Source organism: Felis catus, chromosome B1 (genome assembly GCF_018350175.1).
Source record: "Felis catus isolate Fca126 chromosome B1, F.catus_Fca126_mat1.0, whole genome shotgun sequence".
Classification (NCBI taxonomy): Eukaryota; Metazoa; Chordata; class Mammalia; order Carnivora; family Felidae; genus Felis; species Felis catus.
The window spans coordinates 122,036,732-122,055,535 of NC_058371.1; the positions used below are offsets into that span (position 1 = coordinate 122,036,732).

At 36.5% G+C, this 18,804-nt stretch overlaps 1 protein-coding gene across 2 annotated transcripts in view; it reads right to left on the reverse strand.

Annotated features, from left to right (window-relative positions):
* Positions 1–18,804, reverse strand: part of MTTP (microsomal triglyceride transfer protein) — a 59,585-nt gene that overhangs the window by 21,037 nt on the left and 19,744 nt on the right. For both annotated transcript variants that reach the window (XM_045056054.1, XM_019829170.3), the window contains exons 3-10: positions 18,452–18,595; positions 12,338–12,445; positions 11,022–11,138; positions 10,542–10,681; positions 8,651–8,801; positions 6,348–6,505; positions 1,593–1,761; positions 159–266 (exon numbers count right to left, since the gene is read on the reverse strand). In XM_045056054.1, coding sequence (XP_044911989.1) covers positions 159–266; positions 1,593–1,761; positions 6,348–6,505; positions 8,651–8,801; positions 10,542–10,681; positions 11,022–11,138; positions 12,338–12,445; positions 18,452–18,595 — 1,095 coding nt within the window. The remainder of the gene's footprint in view (positions 1–158; positions 267–1,592; positions 1,762–6,347; positions 6,506–8,650; positions 8,802–10,541; positions 10,682–11,021; positions 11,139–12,337; positions 12,446–18,451; positions 18,596–18,804) is intronic.

The window sequence follows — 18,804 nt, forward strand, 5'->3', positions numbered from 1 at the left end:
TAACGGAATTGTATCAGGTATGTTAAATAACAATAATTGCTATGAAATAAAGAAAGTGGCATAAGGTAAGGGGAAATAGGAGGGCCAGTGGTGGCCAGCTCAGTAAGACATAGAATGATCTGGAACTATATAACACACAAGATTGGATTCACACTTACTTTGAGTTTGCAGCCTTCATTCTGACACAACTTCTTGACGAGGGCCCCAATGATGATCATAACAGTTTCTCTGATGTCGTTGCTCGCAAAGGAACCTTTGAACTTACTCTATTAGCCAAACAGAGATAAAATAGGTTATCAAAATATTTAAACATTTCTGAGGGACATTTTTAGAAATGAAGACACAAAGTAACCAATGTCTAAGAGAAATGTTTTATGTTCCTAGATAGCAAATTCAAAATTTTGATTTGGGGATACTTGCAAATTCACTACCTAACTTTGAATCGAAGAGTTTATAGAATCTCTCCTATGCAAGTCTTATTAACATATGAACTATGAACTCAGGAAGTCTATGAACTCCTGAGAGGTTTATGGATTGGGCTCACTGGGTTAGTGAACAAAAAAGGAAAAAAAAGAGATCTGCAAAAATTTGTGTATGGGTGAAGAGGGGATTCATTGCTTTTTTCTTCTTCTTCTAAAGTTTATTTATTTATTTTGAGAGAGAAAGAGAAGGAGAGACCACAAGAGGGGAAGGGGCAGAGAGAGGGAGAGACAGAATCCCAAGCAGGCTCCTTGCTGCCAGCATAGAGCCCAATGCAGGGCTTGCACCCACAAACCGTGAGATCATGACCTGAGCCGAGATCAAGAGTTGGATGCTCAACCAACTGAGCGACTCAGGTGCCCCGGGGTTTCATTGCTTTTATCAGGTTCTTAAACGATCTCACTTTCCAAAAAGATTATGAGTTATCCCACTAGATCATAAGCAGATAAGTGCACATTTTGTTTTTAAATCTTGGACCCAAGAGAAGTCTAGTTTTATTTCCAATATAAATTTTTTAATATTGGAAGAATTGTATCTCTTCAATGTGTTGTATATTAAATGCTGTGAAGACTTTTGAACTCAAAACAAATCTTTTAAAATCAATTTTGGGGGGTGCCTGGGTGGCTCAGTCAGTTTAGCACTCAACTTCAGCTCAGGTCATGATCTCACAGTTCTTCGATTTGAGCCCCCATCGGGCTCTGCCCCGACAGCGTGGAGCCTGCTTGGGATTCTCTCTCTTTCCTTCTCTTTCTGCCCCTCTCCAATTCATGCTTTCTTTTTCTTCTCTCAAAAATAAATAAATAAACTTAAAAAACAAATAAAATAAAATAAAATAAAATAAAATAAAATAAAATAAAAATTTAAAGCATAACCAAGACTCATCTCCTCTGAAATTTTATCCCATGTCATATTATATGATGGGTGAATACAATCTTTATATTTCTATATGGCATAGTTTATGTTATTTAGAGGAATTGCAAAGAAGACATTATGTGAAATAGTGTACCACAGTTAATGATTAATGGATGGAAGACAGCCCAATTCCTGTTTAGAGTCTTATGAACTTTTTAGCAGCTGACAAACTTTATTTTCACAGTGTTCATTTGACTTACAATGAGGCCTCTCAGGAGTTCTTCATTGGGATGGGAGGCAAATCCACAGGCATAGAGAAACCTCTCCTGGAGGATAATGCTACTGTCACTTTTGAAATCCAGAAAGTCCAAAATGGCGTCTAATGAGTCTGAGGTCTGAGCAGAGGTGACAGCATCCACCAGTTGAGGTCTACAAAAAAGGGGGAGTCATTGATATCAATTTTTAGCATGCTTAAGGAATTATTTAAATCTCTACCATTCACAGATTCTCCATTGATCTAAGTTTCATAAAGAAGTGAAATTTTTGTATAAACAAAAAAATGAATAATTCCCTCAAAAAGACCCCCTAATTTTGTTTTAAACCTCCCATTTAATTCCTCGCTCTTTAGCTCAATGTATACTCAATATATAAACTAACTTCACATAATAGCCTAAGTCAAACATAATTTGGAAATTTGTATGTCAAAAAATTATACACTAGGTTCAAATTCTTTTCTCTACGAGTAATACATCAGAGTTATAGTCTCAAATATTGATTCTCTTTCTCTAATGATCTCGACAAATATATACATTTCTTAAATGCCTAATTTAACTCAGGTGCTATTAGGAAATTCTTTTAACTTTAATTTATATCCAAGGGAGAAGATTTTGCCCATTGTTTCTAAAAATAAAAAGTACCATGGTATATTCCAGTGTTCAACCATAATGATTATGTGTGGGCAGAATGGAACTCCTATAGGCAAGTTCTCATTAGATATACCAGTCATCAAGAATCTTTGGTTAGTTGAGTCTGGGGTGGTAAAATTTCTGAAACTAGTTGTCATGCTAATGAATATATCATGTATGTAAGTATATTCCACATTGTATACACACACTGTGCATGTGTTTAGCGCTTTATACTATAAAAAAATGATATACTTGCACTGTATCATTTTGTTCCTAACAAAAAACCTAGTGAATGAAGCAGACACTGAGAGATAATACTTATGAGGTGCCTATTATGTAAGTATTGCACTATAAATTTTAAATATGCAATTTTTGCTTTCACTTCTTCGTCTGTAAGATGGGGTTAAAAATAGTGGTTACTTTCAAATTTTGGGGAGAACTGGACTGCATAATCTATGCAGAGCACTTAGAATAGTGTTTGACATGTGGTAAATACTCAATAAAAATACACTGCTATTAACAATTACTTCATTTAATAGACTAAACATCTCTGTCAGTTTAATACTAATATCCCCCTTACATATGAAGAAACAGACTTCAAGGCCCTATAGGTGTTAAGTGTATAGCTGGAGTTGGAACTCAAGGTTTTTCTGACCTAAGGTGTCTCAGGTATCCATGATCTTTTATTTTGTAATTTTTTTTTAATTTTTTTAACGTTTATTTATTTTTGAGACAGAGAGAGACAGAGCATGAACGGGGGAGGGTCAGAGAGAGGGAAACCCAGAATCTGAAACAGGCCCCAGGCTCTGAGCAGTCAGCACAGAGCCCGACGCGGGGCTCGAACTCACGGACCGCGAGATTGTGACCTGAGCCAAAGTCGGCCGCTCAACCGACTGAGCCACCCAGGCGCCCCTATTTTGTAATTTTTTTTAAATGCTCATTTATTTTTGAGGGGGCGGTTGGGGCAGAAAGAAAAGGAGACAGAGGATCCAAAGCAGTCTCTGCACTGACAGGAATGAGCCCAACGCAGGCCTCAAATTCACAAACCATGAGATCATGACCTACGCCAAAGTCGGATGCTCAACTGACTGAGCCACCCAGGTACCCCCATGATCTTTTAAATACATTGATGTTTCCCAAAGTGTTGTCCATGTGGAACATGGTACCTGTAAGCAAAGGGATCTTCAAGGCTGTTTAAGTTTAGAAAATGTTTAAGGAAACTTACACCTAACATTATATGATTAAATATGCTGAAAATTTCTACAGCCAAGAAAACTATTTGATTTGGTTTCACCCCACGCTTTTCTAACTCAGTTGCTCACAGAATCCTTTTCTCTTGCCATACTTGCTAGTATTCTGCAAATTACAGGATACACACAATGGACTCTTTGGGAAATGTTATATTTCTACCACCCTGACTTGCACTATCCTACCATAAACAGAAAGAATTATTCTCTGTATTTTACAGATGTTGAAAGTGAAACTTGGAGAAGCTAAATGTAAACAATTTGCTCAAAGGTTATATGCTGTTGGAAGCCAAAATTAGAAACGACGTTTTCTGATTTTAGTTCATCCTAGTATCCTTTCCATTACACTATGCTACATGTGGTCTACATATGATATGGCACAATATTATGTAAATACAAGTATCTCCTGCTTTTCCAAAGTTTGTGTTAGGCTACTTTGCTTTTACAAAAGACCTATATTAGTACTTGTTTTTGCTAACCAAAAGAAATCCTGAAGAGGAATTTTGCTTTTACCAAAAAAAGGTTAAAAGAAAAATAGCATTCAACGTGTTTTGCAGCAATCCTGTTATAGAGGCAGTGTGCACCCTGAGCAGTGAGGATAGCCCCACCAAGCCCCTTCCCTGGGAAGCACACTCAGCATCTTACAATCAAGTCACGATAGCCTAGAACTGTATCTGTGAGCATCTGTGCTTTCTCTCAATGTACTGTGTACATCCATTAGCAAGATAATGGCCTAAGGTATCAGAAAAACCTAAAAGAAGTTATTTTGGGGGTCTGGAAATGGTCAAAAGATTTGCCACGTAAATTAATGGTAATTCGTTGCTTTGCACAATTGCGGGTTACAAAAGGTTTCATAGAAGTCTCCACTTTGGGATAGCAGGAGAAACCTGCAATCTGATTTAGAAAATACATCATGAAATCATCCAAATTGTTGCCACCTGAAGGTTTCTAGGACTCACATAAGGTTAAAGTGTCATACAATCTCCATTCTAAATTAATAGCTAATTTTTAAACTTTTCTGATCAGTATCTTTGCCTTTCCTATAAAGAAAAATCACCCTACAAATATTTTTTAAAGTTCTATGATTAAAACATGAGTCTGAGAATTTATTATTTCATGTATTTTTCAATTTCTGGTTTAAATATTTATTTTTGAAGAGAGCAACCAACTCTGTTTAGTCATATGGAGTTCCTATCAATTTTTTTAAATGTCCTCAAGGCAAGTAAATAACAAATACAATCAAGAATAAACAGACTTCTCTGTTACTTTTAAGTTATTTATTTATTTATTTTTGAGAGAGAGAGCATGCATGCATAGGTGCACACAAGTCAGGAAGGAGCAGAGAGAGGAGAGAGAAAGAATCCCAAAGCAGGCTCCACAATGCCAGTGCAGAGCCTGATGCCAGGCTCAAACCCACAAACCGCAAGATCATGACCTGAGCTAAAGTCGGACACTTAACCAACTGAGCCACCCAGGTGTCTCAAGAATAAACAGAATTAAAAAAAAAAAAAGCTAAATTATCTTCTTAGAGAATTGAGTTGAGTCCTTTGTACTCAGTGACTACTGTTGCCGCTATTGCTGCTGCTGTTGCTGTGTGTTTGTGTGTGTGTGTGTGTGTGCGTGTGTGTGTGTGTGTGTGTGTGTGTGTAAGTTGGCCAATTTCCACTTTTGATTATGTTAATGGCTAGTTTTGACAGTCAAATTAATTAAGCTATTTTCTGTATCATGAGGGTAATTAGTATCATATAGTTGAATTTGTATTTACAAATTCTATATTACAGACAAAAAACATTTACATCTGGGCGCCTGGATGGCTCAGTCAGTTAAGTGGCCGACTTTGGCTCAGGTTATGATCTCGCGGTCCGTGAGTTCGAGCTCCGTGTCGGGCTCTGTGCTGACAGCTCAGAGCCTGGAGCCTGTTTCAGATTCTGTGTCTCCCTCTCTCTGACCCTCCCCCGTTCATGCTCTGTCTCTCCCTGTCTCAAAAATAAATAAAACGTTAAAAAAAATTAAAAAATAATAAAACATTTACATCTACAAAATAAATTTGAGAATTAAGTCAACTCTTCACTGTGTGTGTGCAATGAATCATACTTTCACCAAACATTCAAGTAGCATACAGATGTCTTTTTCTATATTTTTTGACTATTTACCTCCATTCTCAATTTTCTATATAAAACATGGCTTTGATGGGGATGATCATTGGATCTCTAATAAAATTTTTCATTTTTCAATCGAAAAAGTCATATTCTTTTTTTGTTTTTATAATCAACTCTGCAATCTCTTCAAATGTAAATTAATAGGTCCAAAAACAGGAGGCAGCACATATCAAGATGAAGCCCTCCCCTCCCTTATGTATGTACCAATTTAGACCTGATTTAAACTCATAAACACTCAAAATATGTTCATTCTGAGTCACTGTTAGAACCTTGTTACTACATTTCTGGTCAAGTAACTGTTAAATTACCATATTGAAGCATAACTGTTTGATGAAAATGCAAAACAATGCAATAATTGATTTGGAGGTTGGGCAGTTGGTTAAAAAGGAGTTTTTCTTTGTGGCGCCTGGGGAGCTCAGTCGAGCGCCGACTTCGGCTCAGGTCATGATCTCGCAGTTGGTGAGTTCAAGCCCCTCTGTGCTGTCAGGTAGAGCCACTGCTTTGGATCCTCTGTCCCCCCCCCTCTCTCTCTCTGCCCCTCCCCTATTCAGGCTTTCAATCTCAAAAATAAATAAAAGCATTAAAATAAATATAAAAATAAATAAATAAATAAATAAATAAAAGGAATCTTTCTTGCTTAATTAAAGCTAATAACCAAGAAATGCTTTTCTACAGACAATGCCACACAGTATTCGGGAACTTACAATACTTCCTTGTTTTCAGCCTTTAAGATCTGGAGGATCTCTTCTCTAGTCGCAGTCCTGAGGTGCTGAATGAAGGCCAGGAAGCTTCTGACAGCCTCAGCTTTAGAGAGGTTGTCAGGCTGCAGGTGTTTTCTGGTAGACTGCCAGTGCTCCGAGAGCTGCAAGAAAACATGGCCGCAGGCTCGCACCCTGTTCATAATTCTGAACATCCACATTGACAAGGGATGTTCTCCCCAGAAACAAATTTTTCCTTGTATCTGACAAGCAAAAGAAGCTTTTTGTATCGCCTCAATATGCCAGATTGCTACCTGCCAGTATCACATTCCTGGGATTCACGGAGACAAATATTGAGGCCTGTCGACCCTGTGTATGATTCTTTCTCAGGAGCACCATTTCTGTCTATTACTCTTTAGCTTGAAAGAAATCAGGCTTCTGGGCCTAGAAGGTCATTCCATGGTTACCCTAAGGAAATTCTGTGTGAGGCCGGGCTTTGACTACCATACTAGAACTATGCAGAATTTTTGTTAACAGCAGGATATGTTGGAGGGGGAATAAATCAAAACTGCTGAATAATTGTGTCAGGTTTATTATTTACAGGGAACTCACTGAAAATCAGTATTTGTAATAACGTGAGCTCCCCATTCTATCTCTTTCTTTTATTGTTTTTATGAAATGCAATGTTTAACTACACTGAGGTCTGAACTGCTCATTACTTAAAATGTTAAGTAGAGTATTATTTAGATAAAAGTAATTCTCCTACTATTGTTATTCTACTATGGTTTTAAAAATAGTAAATAATTCTAACTAGTGACATATTCTGGCTTTGAAATAAGCTAAGTAACTGATTTTTCATAGTTTGCCACTTTTCCCCTACTTGTAAATAATGTGTTTAATCCCATTAGCCACCTCCAGCTCTCTAACTCTGAGGTAATCAGCATGCTACCGATTTTTTAAATTATTCAGTCCTTCTAATAAGCAATAGACACATATTTTCTCTTTTTCAAACTCCTCTTGGTTATCTAATCTTAAGAGGATATTCCAAAGCAAAATTCTAGCTATTCTTAGCTAAATATTTACTGGGTCATTTCTGAGGGCAGAAAGAACACTAGTGTGAATTCAGATTTTTTTTCTTTGAAGGGTTGCAATGGTGACAGTATATGGAAATTGGAAAAGCAATTGCTCAAAGACATCAACGCTTCCTATGATAATGAAGAAGTAATTATCAAAAATCTTAAACAGCTTATTCTTTTTAATAACCATGGGGGAGACAAATTAATAATTCACAGTATTAAAAAAGATGATTGGTTTCATTAGTCGTCTTCCTATATAATTTCCACCTCCATATGACACATTAGAAAATCACAGTAGAATATTAAATGATATATGGAAGAAAAACAATTAAAGGGAAAACAAAATTTGAGAATTATTTTTTCTGTTTTTTTCTTTAGTTCAATTTTGATAAATTTGAAATTAGCAAGGAATAGTGTCTTGAACTTTAAGCAAATTATGGTATTCGTTCTTGATAATTCTACTTCTCTGAATACCAATAAAACCCAAGGGAACAGAATCTTCTGGTAGCTACCAATGGAGCATGTTGCTCTGTTGTTCATGCTCAGGGTTTGCTCTCCTGACAAGAGGTTAAGTATTAGGAAATGCTAGATCCTAAGGTCACATCTGTAGCCATCATCACAACTGACTCGTGTAATAAACGAAATTTCTCTTTGCTGATTTTAAAATGTTATAAGATGACCTATCCTTTGCCTGGGAGATGTGAGATCTCGTTTTGCCTATAATTGTAGAGGAATTTGGGGCATGGTAGAAAAATGTTTCCTAATTTAGAAGAGAGCTTGGCATCCTTTTTTAGTTCTCAAAGCAATACTCAGAACACTGAGCTCAGCAAAATATTTCACCTAAGGACTTATTGCTATTAAGTGGCGAAAACTTTCAGGATTCAGATCCTGTCCATGCTCTTGACACTATATGCTTTCCCCTGACTTCATTAGGGCCTTTATCCCCCCAGGTATTCTAGGTGCTACTATTCAGAAGCTGCCCTTACTTAAGTCATAACATTTTTAACTTGAGATGAGTGGATGATAATTATTTGTTAAATATCATTGGATTACCCATCATCTCAGGTGCATATTGTTAAGATAGTGCCATTATAATTCCGTGGTGGCTGGTAGCTCTTTATAAACTTTCTTCAAAGAATTAACTGAAGCTTCCATTGGAAACAAAAAGAAAACGGAATTTTAAGCCTTGAGTATTCCCCTATCCGACCACTCAATGCAGTTGTTCACACTTACGGAAGGGCATCTTTTACACTTGCTCTGGAAGTCCTGTCCCACAATGGGAAGGGCCTTGTACTCTGAATCAACTGCTTTAATTATGGCTGCAACCTGCTTTCCAGACATCAGTCTTGGGCCTGCTTCAGTGGTCTTCAGCTCCAATTTCTGCCTGTGCAACAAGGAAGAGAAATACCACATAAGCAGTTTCCCTTTGAGTGAACAAGCTACTAATGACCATTCTCTTGGCAAACAATTTATTCACACTATGGAAGTCCATATCTTTCAAACTGCAATATCTCAGTAACAGACCTCGAGCTAATTATGAAGTCTTTTTGGAGCAAAAATTTCATTCAAAGATTTGAAAATTTAAGTCTGGATTTAAGAGAATACAGGGAAAAAACTTGCCTGGATGCTGAACAAGATATGTGATGTCACCTCTTTTGAATTTAGCCCTACTTTCTGCAAATAATACCATCAGTACAACCACACACCACTTATTAACTAAGACAGTTAAGAAATCTTTTTTACTAAAAATGGTTTCACAGATATTTTTGCCTGATATACACTCTTTCAGAACCGTGTCTCTCTCCCGTCAAGTGGTAGAGTCTGCATCCCTATCCTTGAGCCTGGGCAGGACTCTGTGACTTCCCCAACTAAGAGAGGGACAGTAGAAGTGACATTGTGTGACTTCTAAGGATAAATCTTAAAAGGAAATTCAGCCTTCATCTGGAAAGCTAGCAGCGCCTGTACCTTCGGAGACTTGAGCCGCCATGTACAAAGTCTGGCTACCCAAACCTACCATTTTGAGAGGCCACATATTGATAAAAGAGAAATGCTTGGGGAGCCTCAGTAGTTTGTCTCCCCAGCCCAGGTACCAAATAGGCAAGGGAGCAACCTTTGAACCAGCTCTGGTCAGTGCCTGTCTGCAACTGCAGAATAGATGCCAAACAAGGCATGCTTAGTTGAACCAACGCGAGACTCAGAATTATGAGAGAATGATAAAATGATTGTTGCTTCTTACACCACTGACTTTGGAGTGGTTTGCTATAAAGCAATGGAAATCTGATAGACCTGGTACGTAATTTAAAATATTTATTTTGTATGAGAATAGATGAAAGTAATATGGTACAAAGTAAAATGCAAAATTCTATCCAGATGAGACTTCAAAAATACTTCAAGCATTTATGGTTTGATGCACTTCTCCCAAGATTTTGCATCCACTGATCTCTGATATTGGAGCTATTTCAGAGAAAACATTTGACAAGCAATGGTATAAGATATAATACATTTAATGCTAGAAAAATCTTTTTCTAAATTAAAATCTTAAAGGAACACATACTCTTAGATTTGAAAATTTAGTTCTTAAGCCTGTGAGAACTTCTGATCAGAGAAATCTTCTTAAATTGAAATAACAGGCTTGAATTTGTAAGTACTATAAATCAAGACTACAAAAATTCTGTCATATCACTTTACTATGGATTTTTTTATGTGTTTTTTAACAACAGTAACAAAAAAAATCTCAAGGAGAGAACATGCAAACGTCACCACTTTTTAACCTTATCATTGTAAACTTCTGACAGAGAAATTAGAAAATAAACCAGAACTTATCAAGTAGTTTGCCTTTTTAAAATGTAAATTCTATTCAATAAACAATTGATACAATTTTTAAATGAAATTCTATTAAATAAACAGTAAGTATTTAATGTATCCCATTATTATAGACGATGTGAAAAAATAAAGATGAACAAGATGTAATCACAGTTTTCAAGAAGCTAACAGTCAAAATGAGGAAGCACTAAATATACATAAAACATATATATTTAACATGTCTAACATATACATGTAAAAACCAAATATGATAATATATAAAAGAATAGGAAAGAAAATTTATATTCCAGCATTATCTTACTTTGATATTATTTTGCCTGCAATGGTTTGTAGAGAATTCATCCGAAAAGCATGTGTCTCTTCTGCAAGCACAGCTATAACAAAGCTGTCTTCTATCTTATAGGTAGTGACAGACGTGGCTTTTGAAGTGACACCCAAGACCTAAATAAGATAGATAGATGATTGATAGATAGATAGATAGATAGATAGATAGATAGATATTTGTAGTTGTAAAAATAAGCTTTTTATCTTTGAATCAAGTCAAGTAGCAAACTGTCTTTTGATGTTCAAAAGAGCTTCCCCTTAATATCTTCCCTTCACCGCCCAAACTTACAACATATGAAAACAAACCTTTTCATTTGACATTGTATGAAACAATACCCTAAACTAAAAATCATAAATATTCCAAAATTATATTATTACCTTATTCTTCTACTATTTTAAATTAATCTCTAAAAATGTAATTATTTGAATGCCTTAAAGAGAGTGATATCAATCATACCTGATTTGAGGTTGTAAATCCAGACCTCTCTATTTTGCATGAATCCAACGCCTTAATTTTGATCACTTTGTCTTGATGAGCCTGGTATGTCACCTTACAATCCCCAGAAATATCCACCTAAAAAGAAAAGTAAAAATACAATGTTTGGCATTTTCCCATGAACCATTTGAATTCCAGGGGGAAGTAGCCTGAAAACTGGGGTTCCTGAGATGCCATGGGGGACTACCTTTTGTCCAAGCTGACAAGATGGTAAGACAGGAAGAACTCAATGCTTCCCATAACATGTGGATTCTTTTCCATCCTCTTTTGCTGAGTCTTACTAGCACCTTCTTATTGCCCCAGGAATAATAAAGGATTTCCTATATTTCTCTAAAGTTTAATGAGAATTGGACAAATGACCTGGTCATAATCAAAACCTCTGGAAAAGGGGTAATTGTGTGGGAAGGGGATTTGACTTTTGATGCCGTATCTAGATGTGAATTGTGTACATGTGTTCTTTGATTAGATGAATATAACTAGAGATCCTTAAAAACCTGTGGGATTAATTCAGCTCATAAGTCACATTAATAATTTGAGTGTGGGCAAATGTATGCCAGTACAGACTGTTTAGCTTCTCTGAGCCTTCCCTCCAAGTCTCTGCCAGCATCACACCCAGCTTTTATTCTAGCAAACTAACGGATATTCCCTCAGCCCCGCCCTGTGATTAGATTTTCTTGCCCATTCGTGGGTTGGCTGAATTCAGAACAGGAAACTTAGACTCAGTTCTGCTTTTGACTCAAAGTATGACACTGGGAGGACCACTTAACTTCTCTAGTTTTAACCTCAGTTTCTTCATCTGTAAAATGAAGGGGGTTGTTGGTATAGACCACTGGTTCTCCAAACGGATAATGTACCCAAATTATCTGAGAAAACTGTTATAATACAGATGCTCAGGTCCTCTCTAATCTATTGAATCAGAATCTTCACAGTGAATCCAGGGAATCTATATCTTAAATAAGCTCCCCATGAGATAGTGATGCACAGTGATGCCACTGACATGCTCCCCAAGGTTTTCTGCATCTCTGTCATTCAATCATTCTATATGCCCCCTTAGTATAATGGATTCTAATTTCCTTTACCCTGTATTTGGGTACAAATTGGGGTAAACGGCAATCTGTTTCACATGTAAATGAGACTTAACCACCCTACTCACCTTTTCTGAGCATTACCATAATAGTAACTTTTTTACTGAATTTCTACAAATAGAAATCCATATAAGCAATTTTGTTAACTATTGATAAATAATATTCTGGATCCTTAATAATATTAGTAAGTACCTCATTGGTGGTTCCAGAACTTAACTGCATCTGAAATAGGCTAGCCAGGCCTCTTTTGAGATTTTCTATGGCCACCGGCTCATTTGCATATGAGTAGAACTCTTTGACCTAGGGAGAAAGAAAGACAAACATAAATGAAGCAAAAATGCATCATTTATTAGATTTGGTTAAACAAGTGGCATGAAAGTTCAGATTTTCACCCTTATCAATCTGGGAAATAGAGATCTGTTTACTCCAAAGCTGGGATTTCTTTTTTGTGTGTGAAAAGAGGCTATTTAAATGTCTAAGAAGCTAGACCATGAGAACATGAAATTTGGGGAGACTGATAATTACGGCTCTGAACATGATGGGAATAGTATAGGGAAGGAAAGAGTGCACGGATTTAGACTGGGATTTCTATGAAAACAAGAAGGATTGCCCAAGGAAGAGAAATCAGGAATATTCTCTTTGAACACATCAACATGTTCTCTACCTATAACTCTGCCTGAAACAAAAATTAACCAATGTTTAAAATGACAAAGAGACTGGTGCTTAAAAGAGAATGGCAATTACACTTGACAGTCATGAGTTAGCACAGCCTCTAAGGGCTGTGACAAGGGCCTAGACATGACCATAATGCCCATGGACAAAATTCCACAGGGGTGACTTTCTCTGGCTCTCCAGAGCATCCATGTTGGCATTAGGTATAAGGAGATAAAGAAGGTTGGAGGATTTGAGGTTGAGATTGCTAGCATGACATGGCCTGATGCAGGCGCTGCTTTGAGTCCCTTTAGAAGGCAGGAAGAGAGGTTGAAATGAGGGGATGACTGTGATTTGGCTGAAATAGCAAACATCTTATCTTAGCTTTGTTTTTTCCTTGATATTTATAGGCACAAGGGTGATAACAATGTCTCATACCATTTTGATAATTTAGGTCATGTTTAAGAAACAAGAATATAAATACAAAGGGAATTTCCTGGAAGGCCTGTGTCACTTTTCACCAAGTATTAACTCCAAACACATCACACAATTTAGAAATAGAGGCTGGGGGCACCTGGGTGGCTCAGTCGGTTAAGCATACAACTCTTAATTTCAGCTCAGGTCATGATCTCACAGTTGAGCTTGAGCCCCACGTCCGGTTCTGTGCTAACTGTGGAGGCTGGTTAAGATTCTCTCTCTCCCTCTCTCTCTGCCCTTCCCCTGCTGACGCTTTTGCATGCATGCACACATGTGTGCATACTCTCTCTAAAAATTTTTTAAAAAGATAGAAATAGAGGATGGATATAGCTTCCCTGTCAAAATTCCCAAGGTCTATGCTAATTATAGCCGAGCATTCCTACTGGAAATATCCTGAATGTCTTACTATTCTCTTTAAAATCAACCATGATTTCTCAAGTAAAACAGAATGCTCAGTAATTTGGCAATGAATTCAATTAATGCCAATCTGAACACAGTTCGATCTATACGGAAACTCTTACACCTTAGAAGGGACTATTTTGTCTGGATTAGCCAAACGAGTGTCTCAAAACTCTATTTTTATTTTCTGCATATACTCTGCCTAGTGACAAATTTACTAGGTATTTTATCCAGCAATCAATTTTAGTCATTACACTAAACGAACCTATAAATGTTGGAAATGTATTTGTCCAGGTTAAAAAGGAACTGGAATAGTGACCTCAGCGTCTGAAAATCCATGGTATCATATTCTCAAACAAATCACTGGCAATTTCTCAGATCCAAGGCTGAGTTTCTGATGTTCTATTTTGTAAACTGGGTCTTCTTTCCTTTTAGGAATTACAGCGTAACCTCCTTTTCAAATATTTGGGAGTATATCTCTAGATATCATGACTTTTAAAAGTTCATAAGTGGGTCTCTTGAACCCAGATACAGTCAGAAGGACTCATTTAGTGGCAATACACATATGTCTATGGTCTGTGACTTTTTGGCAAGGCTTTAGTACTTTAGAAAGCAAAAAGGAGTCATTAAGTGGTAAAAATACTTGTATGATTATCATTAGTATCCTCACTTTCCTTCCATGCTATAAAATGTACCTGAACTATTTATAAAGTTTCACCTAAAATTTCAGGAAACCTAGTTCTCCAATTTAATCTTTGAACTACACAAAAGATTAAGTACTCATCTATCAATGGCCCATGTGTACGGATCAAGTTTTGATCTCGACCACCAGGTCTCTAAGAAAATGGTGTTCACAACTTTTTTTCCCTAATAAACAAACCAAATAAATAACAAACAAAATAATAAACAAACAAAATAAACCAGAAAACAAAAAGAGATTTTTTTTTCAGTTTTCTATTAATTTCTATCATTTCCCTAAAATTAGAAAAGTGGACACATCTGTTTTTCCTCACTTGTATGACAGCTATCTTTGAGGCCTAAATTCTGTTAAGTGCAGACCATTGTGAGCCAAAGTGAAAACAGCTCTGGTATCCACATTAGCTAAATGTCAACTATTAGAATTGAGCAGGCTCTCAATAATTGACAAAACAGTAAGTCAGAACTTTGCAGTTCAATCCTTGTGGCTGTCACAGCAATAATCTTAAATTCATTATTTCACAACAGGAACCAAGTAAGTTTTATTATATTCATGCCATAAAGCTGATTTGCTTCATCCAGTTCTGAAATGAGCTCTGAACATCTGCAAGCACAGGACTCTTATCTAAACTCACAGTCCCCATAGCTTCCGGAGAGCAACAGTGACACCACCTAGTTACAAACTAAGTCTTAAACTCAAGGAAACCAAACATAGGAGAAGATAGGTGAGTTGCAGAAAAGGAGAAAAGGATTATATTCTAGAATAGAACAGAAAGTCTCCTGCTAAATTTTGAGGGCTAATTTCACCGTGGAATCAGTCGAGATTCATTGTATTTTTTCCTTAGGGAAAAAAAATGCTTCTATCCATCCCCTTAATGTATGTATTCTTGAAGAATAAGAGAAAGCAAAATTCCATTAACTGGCCAAACAGCACAAATAAACAAAAAGAATCCTAGCAAACAGACTATCATTTTGTTTAGTCTATTTAGCTGATTTATGCCTTTAAAAATATCTTTGATATATATCTAACAGAGAGTATAGCTAGGGAATGACACAATGAAAAACAGACAAGTGAAGATATACTTGAAGAATTGAAGGTTTTCAAGGTGTCATATTTCTTTCGGAGGTTCAGTGTGTGTGAAGGAGCCATACTGCCAGATTCAGAGAACAAATCAATGCCCAGAAACAACACAAAATAAAGGGCCAACTCGGCAGCCATGAGGTTCATTTAATCCATACTGACAGAAAAAAACAGAAATGGAAATCTGGTAATTATCCAGTTAATTGTATTAGCATTTCAGGCCAAAAAAGGATCCATGCTGTAACTTGAGGCATCTTTTGCTTGTCAGTGTTAATCAACGTAACCAGAAAACTGTCATATGTCCAACTTCACTTATGATCTGTAGACAAAAGCAGAGCCATGCCCAAACACTTATATAGGGAAGATGAGTGGGCATGGAAAAAGGATGATGTGCAATAAATATGCATCTGAGTGTTTTAATGGGCTCTCCTTTTACCATGTAAATATGGGAGCTTAAAACAGGGGGCTCTGGAAGGACAAAAAATACATGTTGTTGAGCATCCCTGAAATCACAGAAATTTCAGGGAGTAAAACTTAATTTGAGCTTGGAGTGGAAAATATTTTTCAATAAAACTGCCAATCAGGAGCTCAGCCCTTGCTTCCCTAATTCCTCTCATGGTAGGCTGAGGTGATCATTTAAATAATGATCTCTCTGACAATGATGCGGCTGAAAACTCCACATGGCTTCTTAGTCTCCAGGGTCATTTTTTTTTCCCAACAGGTACTTTATCATATCATTGATAGATACCACAGTGCACTTTAACCTGAGGCTATCGTAAACCATCACAATCACAGCTCCTGTAGAATTGGCATGTTGGAGTCATTGAAATAATGATGTGGCAGCTCCATCCCAGCCTTTGAACAGTGAGGGCACTGAGTTCTTTTGTGTGTGTAACAAAAGACTTTGTACTCAACTGCTACCCAAGGGGCTATAAAATGGCAGGTTGTCATTAAGATTATAAATGCAACTTATATTTTATGGGCTCAAGTGTCTTTCCACATTAGAAGGTCAGAGAGGAAGAAAATAGTATTTCATGTTGTTGTGCCATATGAAAATCAAATGAGTTAATAGATATACTGAAGGATAAAGTAGGAATATTGCAAGTCAACCAAAGAGGTGGTACTTCCCCAAATACTTCACAATTAGAAAACAGTATAATGTGGAGGTTTCCAGCCTAGCCTCGGAGATTAGACCTGTTTGAATCCCAGCTCCACCACTTGCCAGTTGTGTGACCCTAGGCAAATTTCTTTACTGCTCTTAACTTTGGTTTCCTCATCTATTACAAGAGGACGATAAAGCAGCATCTGCTTCCCAGAGCTGTCATGAGGATAAAAGAGATCACTAATGTAATGCCTTAGGCCTCTGGTGCACATGAAGTGCTCAATATGATTTAGCTAATATTCAGCAAACAATAGCCCAAGACTTTCTCAAAGTTCAACTCATTTTAGCCCCATATAACTTTATGTGTTCATTCCTTTAATTTACATTCATTGAGACCCCACTATGAGCAGGACACTGAAAAATACAGAGTGAAAGACACAATTGCTGCCTATGAGCTTACTCTGAATGCTGACTGCAGACAAAGAGAGGATTTAAACATCTATGATAAACACTTGAATAGAAATAAGCCTAAAGGAGTATGGGGTTTGGGAGAATGTTGGGAAAGTCTCTTAGAATACCAGGTCAGTCAGTACAAGGCATGGTTCTGGGTGTTTTGCAGAGGAAGGGAGTGGAAGGGCATGAAGGGGAGTATGAGGGGCTAGAATACAAAGAGGAATGGGAATTTTCTCTACCAAAACCCAAAGTCTAGTAATGGACACAAATGACCAAAAGGACAGTGATAAGGGCCATGAGTGAGTTACAAAGTGCTAAGAGGGTTCTAAAGAGAGGTGATTATTTCCGGTTGACTGGAAAGATATGAACTTTATAAAAGAAAGGGCCTGTGAGCAATGCCTAGGGCATGGTAAGTATTTTGACAAGTGGAGAAGAGAAGCATCCTTGAGATGGGGATTCACATTTGCTTGTAGGAGAGGTGACAACATAAGAATTCCTTTTACTGCTTTATATAAAAATGCAGATCATGATTAGCAATATATCACATGTCTGAAATTTACGTTATTTTAAAGTATTTGTTTTCACCTTTAAAAATTTTGAATCTAGAGACATTTTGCAGATGTGTAGAGTTTTAACTATAATGGTCCCTCTGTTTTTCTACTTTGGTAACTAAAACTGAGTGTACATCTTTACAGATACATTTTTATGTACATCAATATAATATCTCTACTTTTCATAAACCCACATATGTCATGCCTAGTATTTCACTGATCACAGTTTCTTCTCAGTTACAAACATATTAAGACCATTGTAATAGATCACAAACCATAAGTAATGCACACTTACAGAATTTTCTGAGCAAATTTACAAATGGATGTTATAGTGTTCATTCTTTAATATATAAAATACTTTTCAAAGTCATTGTTTTTAAATAACCCCTAAGTACTTTTTTAAAACACCAACTCTACCTTAGGAATGACATGCCCTTTCAAAAGCTTCAATTTTGTGCATTAGCCAGATACTGATAGTCTCATGAGTTAATATCATTTATCGAATGAAGCTAGATCATTCCATTCTCACAATTTGTCTGCTTTCCTGAATGATGTACACAATCATCTGTGATGACCTAATGTGTTACAATATCTTTCTAATCCTTCCTAATAAGGAATATACCTTTTAATAGTGCCTCTCAATAAACAAATACTTGATTCTATTGTAAAGAGTTTCATAAAAATAAGAAACAAATGGCTAGAAAATATAATGAAAATAAAATGATTGACTTCTGAAGCATTTAGTTTGCAACCTCTACTTATCTACTTAGTTCTTGAAAAAATTCCATTTACTATAAAAGTAGTGATATCATGATCATTTCAATGTAATAACTACAGAAGGAAGAAAAAATTTGAAGTAGGAGAAAAAAGATGTGGACCCCCAAAATCACTTTTACCTTTCCATGGATTAGATGAAGGAGCACAGGTCTTTGTAAAGCTTCCAAGTTTTCCTTTCTTATGATTTTGGGTGGATTTTTTCCTTTGAAAATGCTCTTCTCTCCTCTCTGCTGATTCACATTTTCAACATTTACGTCTTTCATCTGGAAGCATGGAAAGAAACATGTTAGAAAAACTTGCTATCTCTATTTCCATCATAGTCTTTTAGAAAATAAAATGCTAAAGCAATAAACAGGGTTGGCCATAACTTATTCTGTTGCTTTTCAATTCATGATTCATAGGACTTAGCCATTAACTTTAAAATAATGGAGAAGTCACATGAAAATTAGGTTTTTGAATTAGGTAAAAATAC